This window comes from Plectropomus leopardus, chromosome 2, assembly GCF_008729295.1.
Source record: "Plectropomus leopardus isolate mb chromosome 2, YSFRI_Pleo_2.0, whole genome shotgun sequence".
NCBI lineage: Eukaryota > Metazoa > Chordata > Actinopteri > Perciformes > Serranidae > Plectropomus > Plectropomus leopardus.
The window spans coordinates 23991838-24010948 of record NC_056464.1 but is presented as its reverse complement, the minus strand read 5'-3'; the positions used below and the strand labels follow the sequence as shown (position 1 = coordinate 24010948).

General features: G+C 39.7%; 2 protein-coding genes across 2 annotated transcripts in view; one reads left to right on the top strand and one right to left on the bottom strand.

The window, feature by feature from the left end:
* Positions 1 to 673: 673 nt before the first annotated feature.
* Positions 674 to 5730, bottom strand: LOC121948462 (inhibin beta B chain). The gene is made up of 2 exons (XM_042493866.1): positions 4501 to 5730; positions 674 to 4042 (listed from the first exon to the last, which is right to left on the bottom strand). The coding sequence occupies exons 1-2, from the start codon at positions 5108 to 5110 to the stop codon at positions 3273 to 3275; spliced, it is 1380 nt and encodes a 459-aa protein (XP_042349800.1). The 5' UTR covers positions 5111 to 5730; the 3' UTR covers positions 674 to 3272.
* Positions 5731 to 9016: 3286 nt separating this feature from the next.
* Positions 9017 to 19111, top strand: part of LOC121957180 (R3H domain-containing protein 2) — a 71298-nt gene continuing 61203 nt past the window's right edge. The window contains 2 exon segments of the mRNA XM_042505709.1: positions 9017 to 9284; positions 9636 to 9688. The gene's annotated coding sequence lies outside the window, so the exon portion shown is untranslated.

Genomic DNA, 19111 nt, shown 5'->3' with positions numbered 1-19111 from the left:
ATCATCACTTTCCTTACAGTTGATAAGCTTGACAAAATTCAAACATACTTTGCTAAATAAATTTAAATAGATTTTTTTTAATTCTATACTATTGTGTCAAATTTAGATTGTGATCAAATCCAGATGCAAATGCATGATGTGTCAATGACAACATGCCAACCAAGGGAATGTGACAACTGTTGACTCATCAAACACAGACAGTCCATAACGCCACTTCCACTATTTGTATGAGCAAACACGACCTTTGCCTTACAGACAGTGCCACTGTGATTTCATGGCAGGTAACGTGTCACTTATGTTTGGTAAAATTGGAAATATAGTTTGAGAAGAAAACCACTGACTTTTACTCATGTATCGCCCTTTAGGTAGTAAATTGTATGTTAATACAGCTTGTGAAAAGAAATGATCTAGTTAAAAGCATTTAGGCAGAATTTGATTTTCTAAATAAAAAACATATTCTCACTGTTAAAGCAAGTGGAAGTGCCAGCTGATGAATCTCATAGCCACAACTGTTTAGAGCACTGTTTGTATTTTTAAACACTTCTCTACTCTAGTCAGTTCAAGTTGTACACAATTTTATAATGATCATTATTCTTTCTGTTCTAAGGCAGTGTTTGTTGTCACTGTAGCCAAAGAGAAGACACATAGACATAAAACAGAAATAACCAGTTGATTTAAAAGATTTAATTATTTATTAAAAAATATACTTTAACTGTAATCACATCCTTTCAGCACATTGTGACAAACTTTTTTTTAATGTAATTGCTATGACAAATAATTTTGCATAAAATATAGCATGATATAAAAATAAAGACAATAATTACAACTTTGAATTGACACAAAATTCAAATCCTGGCTCCACTTCCACCAGTTACAGTTTACAGTATCTACATTTCCTGGTAGTGCCCACCTGAGTCATAAGTAGACCCTTCAAGCAAAATTTGCTCTAAAAATACAGTAGGGTTTTAAAGTGCTTAATAAGTTATGACTGCACCTCACTGTCATATCAAGTCCTGGGACAGGGGGTGCTTACAAGATAAAAAAAAATGAATACACAATAAACTCCAGCATTAAAATTGTTTTACACAGGTTGGAAGAGCAGCTTCTAGAGGCAACAGAATGAGAGGGGAACAAGTTTGTGAGATTTTTGGACAGAAATGTAATTAAAAATCTTGTTATATTGTCTGCGCAAAATGCCCTAAATGTATTGACTGAAAATCTTTCCCGTGTATCACAGCAGTACAAAGTAAGGAAAAACCCATGAAACATACAGAAAGATGAAAAACTCTTTGGCTTAACACCACTTGGTGTAAACATAGGCGAGAAGTAGACAAGGCTTTCCTCACATCTATGCTATAGACGACTTTGGTACTAGCAGCGTAAAACTTTTAAAGTTTGTATACAAGAAATTATTGTACTAAGAAATATTAAATGATGCAAGGCATGTCCTGGCAAATGTTTGAATCTTTGACTCTGCCAATTTTCAAAAGTCTTACAAAAAATGATTTACAGTAGTTTTACAGTAATTTATTGCTATGATTCTTTGTTTTCCCCATCTGTGAGTAGGTCCTCCATTTCTGTTATGTGTTGCATTGTCAATCACTTAAGTTATTGTAGTATGTTGGCATATACTTCATTTGATCATTTTCCAGGTATGGACGTAGAACTATACATAATCAAGACAAAGCTATAAATTGCAGGGCTATAAAATGTGCTAATGGGATACGTGGAAGATTTCAAATCCCTAAAACTGATAACCAGATTGCCTATGAGCTAGAAAGCTTCTAATTTTACCTCATCCCAGAAAACTTTAGACTTTGAGAGCTATAAATGCCAACGTGCAACACCACATGCTCATTGACCCACCTGCCTTGCGGACCTTCACATTACCTGACACTGAAGCAATTGCTAAATGTTTGCTCACGCTGCTGAGAAATGACCTTGAGTTCATATGCTGTCGGAGACAGAGTTACCCAACTGATTAGCCGTCCTGTGTAAATAATACAGTGGAGATGCTGATCAAACATATTTAAGTCTGCATGCAGCATCGGCTGTGCTGTGATCTCGGGACAGATTGTGCCTGTTCAAACCGTTTCGGTTCAGTTGTAAAAAACAAATAAAAGTCCACATGAACATTGTCTTACAGGTCCACATAAAAAACTGCATTAGTCAGCAATAATACTCAGTGGATTCTCATTGGTATTTAGACCCAGACGACTTGATGCTAAAGTTGCATTTTGTCATCATGAGTTAATAAAGAAGGCAAACTGTAAATCAACAGTCTGTTTCATTGATGTAAAAGCCTGAAATGGCAGCATTGAGTTTGGCTAAGAAACAGTGTAGATAAGCCATAAAAATCTAACATTTCTTTGAAATAAAATATTTATAAAGTACATGCAGAATATTGTATGTGGACACTGTGACTATGACAAGAAAAAATACTGTTGCTATTGTTTTAAAAGAGCTAGAAGAGCGGTGAGTTCTTCTCCCAATTTCCTGAGATCCTTAAAACATTTTCAATCATGAAATACAAAATAAATAGTCAACATAACACAAAAAAATGAAAAAAAAGGAAGACAAAGAAGATTACATTGGGCTTAAATTGCCATGTACACTACAGTAAAGGCTTTATATTAATCTCTGTATGTTTAAGTTTCTTTCATAGAAGCGGGACTTCAATCAGTCCTGGCCTGAGCTACTTTTTTAACATTAATATCATACTTTTCTTGTGTGTAGACAAAAATGTGTCTGCATTCAGACACAGTGAATAATCTCATTTAGACATTCATATTTCACTCAGTTGGTTCTAGGCACTCAACATTATCTCTTCAACCCTTTAAAAACTGCAAAACCTTTCAATGAAATAAAAAATAAAAATGTGTCAACATTGTGATTCCTTAATATATAATCCAAAAGAATTGCTTTGTATTTATACCTGTTATTTACCTGATGTGATCTTAATTTGAAACTGATATTATAGTCATTGCCTATGTTTGTAAACGCTAAATGGTGTGTCTATTTCAACACACTTGTGTGTCTAATATGGGAAAAAGCAAACCTTTTAAATTTTTTTCAATTCCAATCAGAAAAGAGTGCAAGTGACATCATATTTAGAGTTGGTTGTCCCAAACTAGACATAGAAAAATACATTTTCATCTCCTCTGTTCTTGTTGGTTATCTTTTTGTCTGTCTACATACACACGCATTGTTTTAAGCTTCCTCTGCTAAAACAAATCTGTGTGAACTCTAGCATGTCTTTAATACGCTGTCCTTTATGTACATCCACAGGACTCCACAATCATATCGGGAACATCCGTTTTGACAATACTGTGCTGGGAGTTGAAGTACACCATGGAGAGCGGCTGGCGCTCAGTGGGAACACAGCATGAAGATGCAGCCGTGTTGATGCCGTTGACTTTCAGCTGGCTGAAGACAGTGGCATGGAATGAGGATGCAATGCCCGGGGAGCCGGACAGATGTTGGGGGCACTGACCCATACAGTAGTTCATGTGGTAGCCTTCAGGTGCGATGATCCAGTCGTGCCACTGGATATCCTTGAACTTGATGTAGAAGTCTCTCTTGCAGCACACGCTCACGTCGTCGCCACAACGCAATGAGCGCTTCCTGAGTAAGTGCTTGGAGTGGTCGTCACGAAGACGTACCTGGGCCATCAGGAACGGCTGGTTGGAGGTGTCTACAGAGTCGTCCAGGGAGCAAAGGTTCTTCCCATCCTCGTCGCAGCTCACCTCCAGCCGCAGCTGCCGCTGGCCTCCATCCAGGAAGGCCTGCAGGGTGCGGGTGATGGGGAAGGTGTGCCAGTTACTCTGCTGGACCTCCAGCATCTTTTCCATCACCAGAGTGCGGTTAGAGTTTCCGCCTTCTGCAGAGAGGAAGACCCGGGCAGAGAGACGGGAGTCTCTGTGAGGGTCACTGGAGGAGCGGGCATAGATCCACAGTGAAGACTGGAGCACCTGGATGCTCTGGCCATGTTCCTGCAGAAACTGGAAGGTAAGACTCGCCGCATCACCACTCTCTGTCTCATCTACAGACAAATGACATTTTGAGAACAAAACAGACTGTAAATAATTTGGACAGTTTGGAGCCAGATGTGTCACACAAGCATCATTGTAAACCATGCATATAAAGTGAGGCTGGAGATTAATGCAAAAATAAAAGACAAGTCAACTGGCTCTCCCATTTCAAACGTTTTTCCTTGTCATTATGTTATAGTTGAACCGTAATATAACTTTACAACAACCAACATGCAGACATATTCTTATAATTACATCTAAAGGAGGTGACAGATACTGTTAACTTGCTAAGCTTTGACATTTTATGGAACAGTACATCAACTTAAAGTAGTAACAAGGGACACTGAATCCATGACCTAATTTGTGTCCGTTTTACGCACAGGCGTGCGTAAAGCGGCACACAGCATGCGCTCATGTGCCAAGCAGTGAAAAACAGATTTACAGTGTAAAGTATGAATACCAAACTTACTTATATCTGCAAAGCTCACTATTTCATAGCCTTGATCTTTGGTAGGTATAATGTTTTCTAGTTCAAGACTACCATCCTGCCTGACGCGCCCCGAGTGCAGTTTACGTAGCGCCGTGAGGAGAGCTGCGCGGGGCACCGTATGAGTGATGTTTGGTCTCTCTTTCAGGTGCAGCTTGTCCAAAAGTTGCTGCTTGGCGATTTCTATCATCATCGTTTGCTCGGCGTTTTTCTCCATCGCCGGCAAGCCACAGGACGCGCAGCCCGGCGGGGAGCCACTGACCAAGAGACTCTCCAACAGCAAAGGTGCCAAAAACAGAAACACTGGGCATAAAAAAGACGGCGTCATCCTCGACTCTGAAGTAAATACGTGCATATGTGTGCTAGACGTGCGTAAAAAGTACAAATAACAATCTTCAAATCCTTTTCCCCGAGGTGCTCTTTGGAAGTAGCAAGTTCTCCAAATATCGTCAGAGGTCCTTGTTGACAGCTGGACACCTTGAGGGCTGGAGTTGAGAGAAAGGAGTGGTGTTTCACCGTCCCGATGGTGAAGATATCTGGGGTAATCCACCAAAAGTGGTGACACGTTGGAAGGACGCACCAATGAGCGCATCGGGGCACCGGGGAAATTACTGGAAAAGCATTGTGTGTGTGTGTTTGTGTTTGTGTGTGTGTGTGTGTGTGTGTGTGTGTATGTGTATGTGTGTGTGTGTGTGTGTGTGTACGTGTGTGCGCGCGCGCGCTGCTAGCTCTCACACACAAGACAACACACTCACTCACTCAACGCATATAAAACATGCGCAGACACGTAGGCTGCTGATCACCTGCACAAAGAAAGACACGACTAGTTACCCAATCAATAAAACTTGTGTCAGTGCCACACCTGGCACAGGACCTCAATATTTGCTTTACATTAATAAAGACGTAGGCCTGTTTGTAAGAGTGATTGGTTTGGGTGCTTTTTAGAATAAACTGACTTTAACAAGGTCGTCACCTACGTTTATCACAATAGCGAGTTTTTGTGCCTCGCTGTCCTCACATGGGCAATTGCAGCAGGATACGCAACCAGTTACCAGCACTCCTGTCGATCAAAGTTGAAATTCGGTGCCCTTTAACCCAGTTCCAGAGTGCGCGAGCCACACAGACACCTAACAATTGAATTGTGGTTTAAAACGTGCAAAAGTGCTCGAGGCAACGAGGCGGGGACTGCAGCGCGGTATTTGAAACACGTTCCGTCATGTTTCCTTCAAGGTGGCATTATAAAGGTCTGCTGTGTAAAGATGCCTCGTTTATGTGTGAAAGAAAGAAGACAAAGACTAGTGACGCTCTCGGTCAAATAGTTTCCTGTACAAGTCTTTTTCTCACGAGGTTTTATGCATAGGAGCAATGTTTATGCAGAAATTTGTGAATTTTCTGCATTAAGTTGTGGTTTAATGTCTTAATTGTGTTTGTATTTGTTGTCTATTCTTGTCAAAATAACAGTTATCTGCTGCTTTCATGTTTTTAATTGATGGGAAATAATAATAATAATAATAAGTTACAAAGTCCTTCACAAAAATCAGTAAGAATGAGTTCTTTCTGTTGTTTGGATCTGTACACTGTAGTGAAGATGTTAGATGTAACAGGTTGCTTAAAAGTTAGACTGGAGTAACTTGGATATGCTACATACACATAATGTGCCATAATGTGTAACTGCAGAAGTGTTTCATTAGAATATACAAGTTTTACCAGTGATACTCATATATTTTTGCTGAGGGGTTTCATATGAGGTTGAGCCACAAGGTCTTACAAATTTAAAAAATTACTAATAAATCTACCTTGTACCTTGTACTGTGACATAGAAGTACTTGCCTGCCGACTTGTGGGGAACTTTTGGAACTACAACAACCCTTGCTGAGGCCATGTATTGGTGCCTTTGAATAATGTAAAAAATACACATCTACAAATTAAAGGAAAATTGTATTTCACTCCACAGCCACCCAAGGGGCTATTCGTTATTTATGAGACGGGGTGGTGCAAAAAGGGAGAGGTGTGTCAGATATTTTGTAAGTAGGCTATTGGGGAGTGATTTGAGTGTTGTTGGTTTTTTTTTAGGGAAGGGGCATATAACTTGGTTTTCTAACTTGTATTTATTTTACTGCTATTTTTTTCTTTTTTAACATGCCTTTTAAACTTGGTTTGGGAGGCATGTTTTCTTTTAAAATTGCCAAAATTACACAATTTATTGTAGCCAAAAAATGTAAAAACAGAAACTTTCATTGGATTTTCAAGTTTCTGAAGGTCCTTGAACACATCCCTCAAAAAAACTTAACCAATTCTCAGGAAAAATAACTTAACTCATCACTTTATTCTACATGTCTCATTTAAAATTGTGCCAAAAATAAACTGTTCGTACAAACTAACTAGTACGCATGACAAAGAGTGAAAAACCATGGCTTTTCTTAACTGCAGGATTTAATCTTTAACTTTTAACTTTTACACATCAAAAGGTAAGTCTTAAAATCTAACAATTAATTTCTGGTGGAGGCTAGAGGGGGAAAAATGTAGCTTAAGGAAGGGTAAAAAAAAAAAAAAAAGGAGTCACAGCCTAGCCAAAAAAAATACATGAGATTTCTTTGGAAGTATCTGTACTTTACTTGAGTTTTTGATTTCTGTCAACTTTTACTTTTACTCCACTACATCTCTCCTCCGCATTTCAGTTACTTTTGGAAAGAAGGGAGTAGGGTATGGGTGGATGAAGGAAGGAGAGGGAAAATCTGGAATTTGTTCTTTTGTTCCAAATCCTTTTAGGTGTAAAAGTGTGTTTTTCAGGTGGTGTAAATGTTAGGAAGAAATAAACTTTGTAATTTCCAAATTTCTGACTGCTTGCTTTTGTTTTAACAGCATTTACTTGAACTTTTACTTTCAATACTTTCAAGTAAATTAAATATCATAAAAATACTGTTGATACCTACTCGATACTTTAAGACTTTTACTCAGGTAATATTTTAATAGGTGACTTTTCTATCTAAATACTTTTCCATCACAGTAATTTTCTGGTAAGATATCTGTACTTTTACTCAAGCATGACTTTCAGTTTCTGGATGTATACTGTAGGAAAATGTCCTTTTATGAAAAGAAGTATTCAGATCCTTTACTTATAGGACCCCCTCGAAAACTAGATGGTTCATCTTAAGGGGTTTATCCTATCCTTATTTATTTATTTTTGTCAATCAGCTAAGTGGTTTATCGGCAAAGAGTTTTAGCTGTAACCTATTTGTGTCAGCTGTTGGGTAGTTTAATTTATAACAAAACATGATATTTAGTAGACCTTTCCAATGCTTTTTATGCAGAAATCTTAATTTGTAAAGTAACCGGTCAATAAAGCTGTCAGATAAATGTAGTGAAGTAAAAAGTATGATGTGGATTTCCGTGTGGAATGTAGTGGAGCCGTATTAAGTGGCATGAAAAGAACAGACTTAAGTAAAGTAGAAAGCTTCAGATTCATACCAAAGTACAGTACTTGACTAAACGGTATACTGCATTGGTTTTACATTCATAATGTCACTAAACCGTCATTGCTTTACAGTGAGCAGCACCTTAATGACATATTTTTAATTAACCAAAAACAGTGGTGGAATTTAACATAGAGTATGAATTTACTTGTACTTTAGCTGAGTATTTTATTTCATACTGTTACTCCACTCCATTTCAGAGGGAATATTGTACTTTTTACTTTTATCTGACAGCTTGAGTTACTTCAATTAAGATTTTGCATTAAAAAAAATAAGTTACCAGAGAGTTTTTTTACAAGTATATTTGCAACAATTAGTTGATTAATCAGTCTGTTCACATAAAATTATCTACCAACTATTTAGATAAACGCTGAAGTCTTTTTGTATTCAATTTTTTTTTTAGGATTTAAGTTAGGGGGACGGGAGATATTTTCAATTTTGTTTATAATTTTGAGGGTTTTTTTCTTATTTTAATAATTTTGAGTTTGGGGGTGTTTTGTATTTTTTGTTTTAAATAATTTTGAGTTTGTTTTTTTTTTCTTAATTTTTACTCGACTTTTTTTTTTATTTTTTTTTCCTTTTTTAACAATTTTGAGTTTTTTGTCTATTTTTTTCAATTTTCTTTTCCTTTTTAATAATAATTTGATGTTTTCTGCTGTGTGTGTGTGTGTGTGTGTGTGTGTGTGTGTGTGTGTGTGTGTTTACGTTTTTTCTGCATTGGGTACTTTTATTTTTAATTCTTTACATACATTTTCCTGATTATACTTACGTATTTTTACTTAAGTACCATTTTGCAGGACTTTTACCTGTAACAGAGTATTTCCACAAGGGTGGTCTTCGTAGTTTTACTTGAGCAAAGAATCTGAATACTTTTTCCACCACTGACCAAAAATAATAATATCAGTATTTTTGACAGTTATTTCTTTTTTGGCCGGTAACGTTAGATAGTTAAACTCTCCTGTATCCTGAACGTCTCCCTGCGAATGTGAAGTACGCCGCTGACGTAAACTGTCGGTGAGGGGAAAAAAAAGTGACGTTGACACACACATACAAGCCAGAGCCGAGAAGGGGGAATAGCGTTTTGTTTCTTTTTTCTTTAATTTGTGTCCTTTTATTCTTTGGCGTTTTTGTTGATATTTCGCTGTCTTCCTGTCACGGAGTCGACTGCCTTGCTCCTCAGCGCTTGCTATCTATCGTTAGCGTTCATGCCGCTCTCCCCTCACGCGGCGCTATTTTGACAGTCGGGGTCGCAGTGAACCAACTCAAGCTAGCAGCTCCATTATATTAGCACTGGTAAGTCATTCGGAAAGCTAGCTCACCATAGCTAGCACCTCTTATTTTGAGACCTGACAGTGCTAATGCAGGTTTAAAACAAGTCTTGTTTTACTGGAAACGTATGCTACTTTGTCGGCTATCTGGTTGTAATATAAACGCTGTGTTTTGCTAACGTATGGTTGCTAACGTACACTGAAGAGAAAAGGCTAGCTAGCGGGCTAACGTTAGCTAGGTGGCTAGGTGCTGTAGGTGGCTAATTATACTCGCCGGAGGAAGCAAGCTAATGCCGTGAGCTAGCTATTGTTAGCGTGTGCTAATATTTTCAGTCAACTGCACAGCTCTGACCATACTGCCATCTGTTCTCTACAGACACAACTTGAAGGATTCTCCACACGGACTTGCGACACACGGCCAACAAAACGGTGAGCTGACCCTTTAAGGAGACTTGAGATAACTTGTAATCGATGATCCATGATTTTTAGTCCGATATATAACGTGATGTTAAGCACCATCTTTAAAGTCCGCGTTCTCCATGCCTGACACGAGATGGCCATGTTAACATTTTATCTTTCTAATCTTAGCAAGGAGACGTTACTGAAACTCGGTAAATGAATGCGTGACTAGAGTGACTGGGAATGAAGGGGTTATCTTATAATTGGGTTGAATTGGAAGGAAGTGGTAGTAAATTTATTGTACGTTAGCTTTTCATTGCAATCACGCTTAAATCCCACCTTGGCTGGTGACAACAAGGTGCTATTTATGCCATTCCCCCCTGGTGTGTGTATGTTTATGTCCACTAATGTCAGAAATGACAGCAAACGAGGCGTAAGTGTAAGTTAACATCAACTTAATATTAAACTACAAACCTATAGTTCAATAACTGAATATTATGAAGCTGGGTTGAAGTGGTCATATTTAGAAATAATTTTAAAAAAGAGACTTCACTACTGGGCTGTGCTTTATGCACTATGGCACTGAAGTTTATATTCTGTGTAACGTGTTCCTCAACTTTCTCTGTCATTCTCCAGTCTAAGGCAAGATCTATCACCATGGTTCAGTTAATCTTCTCTGACTTTTTTAGTTAGTCAGTTATAAACCAGACTTTTACATTCATATGTTCACCAATCCCTAGTCTAAAAAGCTCCCAGTTGAGGGGGATATAACCCCTCAGAATTTGGATGGAAATCTGTTTTGTTGACACCTTTCACAAGCATTGAAATTTGTGGGACCTGAGAAATTTGCTTTGATTTCTTTTAAAAACAAAGGGAAAAATGAGCAACTTGGCAAGAAATGTCCTGCGAATTGCAAAAATTAGTAAAAGATTAAATAAATTGACTTTAAAAGATTGACCATGGGGAGATTGTTTGATTTTATTAAAACAAAAAAATCAGATAAAATGTCCAAAAAACAAGATTCGTAATTCTTATTATTATATATTTACAGTTATGCATTCATTTACTTGTTGCCCATATACTTTTAGATTTATTTTTTTATTTATTTATTTATACATGTTTTCAGGCAATTTTCTTTTAAGGTGACTATTTTTTGCAAATTTTTGGTCCATCTCTTCTTGGTTATTGCTCATTGCTGTTGCTTCTTCGGTTCATCGGTTCCAAAGGGTTAAATAAGAAAAAGTGTTTTTCGAGAAAAACTTGACAAATGGCCATCGGTCCTTCTGTCTTGGCTTTCGCTCAACATTTTGATACTCAAGGCTGAAAATAGATGGCAAGACTGTTGTGTCAAACTAGGTGGGATCACAGCACAGACTGTCTGAGCTGTGTTTCAAACATCTGCTCTGGGAAAACAGCATGTGTGTCAGAAAACATAAATATTCATAATTGGCTTTGGCCAGTCATGTGATGCAGATAATTGGCAAGTGGCAGCCAAGGATTGCCAATATAGTAACATTTGATGGTGAAATTGTGTTGAAAATGTCACACTTTGTTGGTTGCTGTGTAGATTTATCTGAGTGAGATTAAGGACAGGTTGAGGAGGAGGAAAAGCATTGGTATAAACAGTGATTCTCTCTGCTCTAGATGTGACCTCATGACTTTTCTCCATATTTGTACATTAGGTAGCTATCTTTGCTAAATAATACTGAATCAAATTGCTGGTGTGAGGGTAGTATCATTGAGAAAAGGTTTCTCCATAGTAAGATCTGATGGAGGTGAGTCATTGAATCAACAGTTTGCTGTTGCTAAGGCCAGTGATGAGAAAGATGGCATATCCTGCCTCCCTGTCAACATGCTCCCCCCCATACACTGCAACTTACGAATCTTGATAATGCATCACTTATCATATTGTGAAGAAGTAATAAATTGTAGAAACAGACATTTTTGGTGAACAAGTGCAAGAAGAGAGGAAGAGATTCAATGAGTGTGCTTATTCTTTTTGCAGGAAGCATGACCATAAATAGCTCACTATTCACACACCAGTAGAACATGTGAGTGTATGTGTTGGATATCGGCTACTTGCTTTTACTGTGTTCACTTCCTACAATCAAATTGGCCGATTTTAGTATTGCATTTAAAACGGTGATGTAATTGAAAGAGGCAGCTATCATCCGATAAGACATGATCCGTTTTCTCTGTTTGTATTTGTCAGCGAGGTATCCGTATCTTCTTCTGTCTCTGAATCTCTGTTTGCAGCAGCATAAGCAGAAGAGTGGCTTTTTCTAGAGAGATTTGAAGAGCTATTTATAGATCTCTGCCAGAGCACCAAGCGTGGTGCTGTTGCTGCTGCTCCTATCTCTCTCTTCTCTTAACCACTCCTGCTTCTGTTTCTCTGTCTCTCTCCATCTTCATTTGCTCCCTCTTCTTTTCCTGTTCTCTTTGTTTTCTGAGACCTCTTTCGTTTGATGTCTTCCTCTGACTGTCACTGTTTCTCAATCCTCTCTTTCCATATCTTTCCTTCGTTGCTTGCTTTGATGTAAATTATTGATCAGAGCAGAAGGGAGGCGACTGGTTGCATGGCCGAAAGCCTGGCCTCAGACTGGGTATAGCTGCCTGACTGACTTTAGTGTAATTGCTGCAAAGCTAGAGGGTTTTCGCATGATATTTCAAAGGGAAAGAAAAAAGAAAAATCATCACATGTTGAAATTCACCATTGGATTGTAAGACACGAGCAGGGTTTGAAAAAAGTGTCTGTTTTGTTAATAACTCTGCTTGAAAAAACGAATACTTTAAGAATGAGTATCTATTGACTATATGCAACAGTAGGGTAATTTGTTCAAAGATTTGGGCCAAAATAACCCTTATTTAACTCAGGTTGCATCCTAAGTCAAACCAGTTATGTTTAAAACACAGCTGTATTTTGTGAAGCCCTATTTTGCCTGTTTGTCCTAGTGATATCTTATAACTTAACCTCAGTTACATGCTGTGTGTAGAGACTGCAACATCTTGTGATTGTGCTCACAAACGGTTTATCTGTGGTATCTTTGGCAACTGATCCTTGCTCAGCTCCTCCCCTTTCTGCTTCATGCTTTCTAAGCCTGTCGCTGTCTTCTCTTACTGTCCTGTGTAAGAGACTACCTGGCTGCCCAAATGCAGAAGAAGCTGTTGGACTTGGTTTGAGGCATTAGGTGGCATTAGTGCATCCCATCCCCTTTATCCCAGTCATGTGGCCAGCCTGAGATCAACCTTTTTGCAAGGCCATGCTGGGATTGCAGAGTCATTGGTTGGTTTCTGGTCTTAAGTTGGCTAAGTAAGGATAGAAGGTCAGTCTGGTGCTGAATGTCCATCCATCCATTTTCTGTACAGTATGCTTATGTTGTGCAGGATCCACAAATCTTGACTGTGGATTTGAAGTAAAGACCAGTGAAGTAGCGGTGCTAACTGAGCCACAGTGTTGCATCTATGTAAAATCTGTACAATTTAACTAAACTCTACTCTGTGTGTGTGTGCGAGTGTGTGCGCGCGCGCGCGTGTGTGTGTGTGTGTGTATATAAACAATGTGGAAAAAGTCACCTGCGGTGAGGGGATGTAGGCCTGTTTATTGCTTCACTGTGTTGTGGCACTGGGAATAGAGAATAAAGATTGAAAAAATGAAATTTTTACCAGGATTGAACAGATTTTGGTGGAACCTCAATGCAAGAGCTAAATGTATTTGCACAATGTGCATATCTTTACTTTTTAAATAGACTTGTGCATCTACCAGGCAGTCCCACTAGCAATGTGCTGGCACATATGAATTTAAAACAATAGATAGTTAGGTGAAAGCGAAGAACAAATGAGACATGGTGCAGAGATAGACGTCTGAAAAATCTAGCAATGACAGCCCTGAGTGCTGACTGGGAAACCAATATGTCCCATAATGGCCTAAGTGTCGAGAACCACTTCCATTAATAAACGAACAGGGACAATACTTAAAAATGTGCTGTCCCATGCTGATCCTTGAAAGTGAATTGCAAAATTGAAGATTAGGTTAAAGTTTAGACATAATGTGGTATCTTCTACCTCACGGGTTACACAAATATCAACATATCAATGTCAGACAAGAGTTGTTGCATGTGGTTTTTCATACAGCAAAAACAGTAAAGGTGTCAATTGCCTGGTGAGTTTTTGAACTGCAGAAAGCACCTGTTGAGTTTACCTATCCAGCTAATCATCTCATAGTTGCTCTTTTTTTCACTGCTCCCCTTTATATTTAAAAGTGTCCCACTAACAAAGAACTTCAAAAAGTTATCTTAATTTTTAATATGGGATTTTTATTATGGGATAGACATTTTGCCACCGAGTGCAATTGCCGGTTGTTTCATGCTTGGCTGAGTGTTTTAAAAGTTGCTTCACATTCAGACTTTGCCATCATTACAACAAGCAACTTTCAGCCCACAAAAGTCTATGATTTGACTTGGGGGTGACTTGCTTTGATCATTGTCAATGCTAGATATGACAATGGCATGTATTGTGGCTGTGTGTCCACTTGCCCGTAACAGGCCCACCTGCTTTGATGCAGTTGGTACACTAGTGTTTTTTAGACTGAACACATCTACGCCAGTTCTTCCCTCAGTATAATCGTTGATCTGGCTATCTTAATTTTTTTATTTTAAACATATTGTGGCGTACTGGGATGGTTTATTAGTGATTCTGCCTCACAGCAAGAGGGTCCCCGCATCGAATCCCGGCCGGGCCCCCCGCGACCCTTACGAGGACAAGCGGCTATGGACAATGAATGAATGAAATTTAACTGCCAAAGACTAGCTGGTGACTGCTATTTCAGTAATTCAAGACTGGAACACTGTCTTACTTGGCCACGCGTCCAAATTTTGCCCCCAAGTGCCCGGAAGTCTAGCTACATGCTGTCAACTCAAGAGTTCGGCCATCTATGAGACAGACATCTGTGGACTTATGCTACCTTACCTAGAGTTCCCTGTTGACATTTCCTTTGATGCTGAACTTTTGACTGCCTCTTTTCCATTGCGTCTATCAGCTGCCGTTTGCAGCGAGGGGGCTGCAGGGAGAAGATGCAAATATTTCGTCTTGTGGGATTAAGGTTTTTCCAAGCTAATGAGGTGGTTTCATCAATTTGCCCCACTGTTGTTCCTTCAAAAGGAACATTGCAGCAGTGTTCTGTTTCACCAGCAGCTGTCAGTATTTTGAGCTCATTCAGTTTGTCCAGACACATACTAAAGATAATGACTTCATATATTTCCATGAAATGGAGATTGATGAAAGGTGACTAGAGTGTGCCTGGATTCTACCTTCTGCCTGTCCATGGCTATGTGCTTATGTTCTGTTTTGCCAAAAAATGTACCAAACCTTAAATTGCATTTGTGAAAAAATAAATGTATTTTGTTGAACCTCTCATATAAGCATCCTGCCATTGTATCAAGTGACATACTGGCTGATCCAAGCAATCCTGTAAACAGCTGGGCTTCTTGCGAGCCCTAGTTTGGCTGTCATTGCAATTATATTGTTACACAGAGGCAGAGCAAACAAGATATGTAAGAGAGAGAGTGAGAGAGAATCCACACGAAAGGGAGGGTTGGAGGAGAAGGGAGCGGTGCAAACTGTGTGCATGATAGCATAAGAGCAGGGAGGAGAGAAAGGGAGCCAGCCAGCAAGCAAGGTTTTCTGTTTCCCTGTAGTGCGTGTGCTTCATTCAGAAAAAGAGAGGGGGCAGTCAAAAAGAGTTGTCGGTCCATTTTCATGAAACCCATTAAGAAAACAGAGCTGTTTGTACCTGCTGGCAGGGAGGAAGAGAGCTTGCATGAAGATGAAGAAAGTAGAATGAGCTGAAACGAGTGACAGAGGTAAACACCCCTGAAACTCTGTTATTTACGTGCTGCAAGAAATGGAATTCATTCATCTGTACAATTCAGTGAGATTAAACTATTGTCAGTGTTGTCTCGGTTCAGAGCTCCTTCTGCTGCTGCTGCTGCTGCTGCTGCTGCTGCTGCTGCTGCTGCTGCTTCTCCTGTGATAATGTGCTTTTATCTGTGAGGCACCTGATCCGACTTGGCTGGAGATCCACAGAGCTGAACTCTAAATACAGTAAGCATGTGCTTTGTGTGTGTGTGTGTTTGTCAGTGGGTGTTAATAATTTGTAGGTGAGATGTAGCTTGTTCATGTCCCTTTCACAACTTTTGAGATTCGATTTAACATGCAGACATTGCTGCCGTTATAACTGCTTCTCATTGTGGCACTTTTCATCGTTGGTCTTTGTGAAGTTCCTGTAGCAGTTTTATTTAAATATGCCTTAGAAACTGTGCAAAAATTATATATAGGGGCTTGCTGGGAGATAGTTTCATATACTCTGCATACTTATGCAAGTGCAGCTCATTGTGTCAGTGTGTTTTAAGTTGGAAGGAGAGCCCTGATTGGTTTCATGCTAATGGATTTTACACATCACAAGCTTAAAGATGATCAGTTTATGTTCGTATATGTGTTTGTATATTGTATATTTGTATTTTTATCAGACACACACAAAACATGTTTAGTGAGGCAAATGCTGAGGTAATGTGGAATTCCCTTCCACTGTGTCCCTGTGTGGGAGGAGGGAGGGTGGAGGTGGCCTAGTGGGGGTGGAGAGTCACTGAGAAGTAGGCGTCACTCTGCAACACTGTCATACCGAGGAGGGAGGGAGGGGTGCAGTTAAAAAGGACAACCTATGGGCTTACATAAGGCTGCATGTGGGAAGTTCTGTGTTATGAGACCCTGAAGTTTGTCCTCAGTGATCCTCTCGACTTGAAGGCGCTGTAATGGGTTATGATGATGAGCATTTATGAATGCATCAGACATCACAAATCTCCTTTTGATCTCTAAAGATAATATATATTTACACAGTCAATGTTTCCCCCCTTTATTTGTGAAACACAATGTGCAGGAATAGCGGAAGAATAGAGGGGAGGTGAGAGAGGCAGCACAAACATGAGCGAAAGCACAACAGCAGAGCCCTCTTGAATAAAAAATCTGCCGCTATTAATAGCAAGCTGTCCTCATGGCCTCAGCACTGTTTCAGGTTTAGAAGACCTGGCTTTTCCCTCTTTTTCAGTTCTGATGCTTACAGCCTCGAAAAATCAGGCTCACAATCCTCCTCATGGCTTCTTCCCTTTATTCTTTTTTTGTTCACTCGGCCCAGATCTGTCTTGTGCTGGATATGGGCTGTTTATGTAATGACTCCCTGCTTGTGTACGTGTGTGCACGTCTTTCAGCATTATAATAAATCAAGTTGCATCACTGTCCTAAGCGATGCACCCTAATTCAACTAGCTTGATGTTGGCTCATAAAATGACAATGATCCCATGATTCTACCCTCGTGTCAATTAGAAATGCAAAAGACAGACAACAACCACAGCAACCCCCAAATTAGATAGAAGCTGCCCATCTGGTGTCAGGTTGCCAGAGCTAATGCTGTTTTCTTCCTGATGTCTGCAAGGCCACGTTAGCCCCTCTCTCGGGCAAGTAAATGTATGGATAGCTAAAGTGGCTAAAGCTAGTTGATTAGCCCCGACTCACTTAAGTTGTTTGTATTAACTCGCATTAAGAAATTGTGTGTGTGCATCCATGTCTGTGCATATGACTGTTACCTTTGTTGTTTGTTTGTTTGTGACTTTGGAGTTCTGCTCCCCAGGTAGCTGGTGCTCCTGCAGGCTCACTCCTGCATACTAATTGCCAATGCGTGGGAAAAAGACTGAGTATGAAAGGGAGGAAGCATGAGAGGGAGAGGAAGGGAGGGAAAAAATCAATAGCAACCCCTGGAGTAACTGCTGCTGTAATTGCCTTTAAGTCAGAAGGTTCACACTTTTGCATCCTGAGCGTTTTTTTCCTTTTTTTTAAATTCTTCGAAATGTTTGTTCAGGTTAACACAGTGGATGGTGACAATGCTAACTTCCACTACCAAGATTTATGGCGTTAATGCATGCATGCATGTGTTTTACATGCTCCTGTAAATCCCAGCGCCTTTGTTTTGTTAATGTAATACCATCAGTTTACTTTCCTCAGATTTGGGAGTCTTACTCCTACCCCTACTCCTCTTAAAGAAGAGGCCAAAGCAAAATCTTTTGTAAAATTATGAACAAATCATCACTTCAGCCTCAGCTTGTGAATAAGTCCCCTGTGTTAAGCATTGATGAAGTGTATATGTCTCAGGCTTTTATTGTGAAAGGTAAGAACGAAAGAAGTGGACCTAATGTGGTGCTGTTGACATTGTGGTAGGCTGAGTTTGCTGTCTTGGATCAAAGTGGGGCCTCAATTGATATTTAATGACCTTCATAAGTGCGTGCAACGCTAGCTTGTAGCGGACTGGCGGCAAATGACATTGTAGTGGGTCAGCTGATGTCCCCTACAGTTAACAGTGCCACAGAAGCAGTAGCGCTGAAGACGGTCAAGTTTTGTCACACTGGCGCAGGTGCGTGTGTGTGTGTGTGTGTGTGTGAGAGACTCAGACAGCTTAGGAGCAACAGAGCCGTATACACATAAGTGACACCAAAAAGCAGCAGACTTTCAGCCTAATTTAATACATGACTATTTTGGTACAAACATGTACCCGTCAGTGTGGCAAATAGCCCTCAGAGAATTACTCGCCAAACGGAAAATCCACCCACATTTTGCGCTTTGTGGGTGTTAATTTCGGACCCTGCCAAAGACACTTTAATTGTTGTGCATGTGAGAATATAGAACTTAAACTTGAAACTTGCAGGTTGCAAGCTTATAGTAGCTAACAGAGATGTGTAAACCCTTAAGTACACTTTTATTTAAACAATAAAATATAGAGAAAACATCTTCTTGAGAGTCTGCTTTCAGGCCAACGTAATAAAGGGCAGATGACAGTGTCGTGCAAATTAGGCCAGCACAATCCTGTGTCATCCTTATGCTCAGATAAGACTGGTGAAGAGACATACCCACTTGTTGAATTTCAAGAGAGTAGGACTGAAGGAGCAACTTCAGTCATTAAGAGGCCTCTAAAGCCAACAGATCACCTTTTCAGACTGAAATCACTAAGTAAATGATAGAAGAGTGAGGAGGAGGATGGAGAACATGCTGTACTTAACAAGAACAAGTTTAGGAGTGGTAATTTCTGACGTAATTAGCAGGTAGTGACGATAGATGGAGAGGCTGATGGACAGAGAGAAAGAGCAAGAAAAACGGGAAGAAGGTGGGGACGGATAATTTGCTATCCTTAGACAGGCGGAGGAATTGGGAGTGGTTGGCTTTTACAGGTAAACAGATGGCATAGCACAGCAAGGTGCTGACCTGCCACCACTGTCAGGTCAGCTACGTGATCTAGCGACTCGCTGCCGTGTGCAGTTTCTCTAATTATCACTACCTCCTAATCTGTGCTGAGTTGCCAGTGCTATTCATACACATTAATTCTCTCACACATGAAATGGGTGAGGATAGCAAAGC

Coding starts and splice junctions, on each gene's coding strand:
- LOC121948462 (XM_042493866.1), bottom strand. CDS start 5,110: ATGCGCTCATTGGTGCGTCCTTCCAACGTGTCACCACTTTTGGTGGAT. Junction 4,043..4,500: donor AGTGAGCTTTGCAGATATAA/GTAAGTTTGGTA, acceptor ATTTGTCTGTAG/ATGAGACAGAGAGTGGTGAT.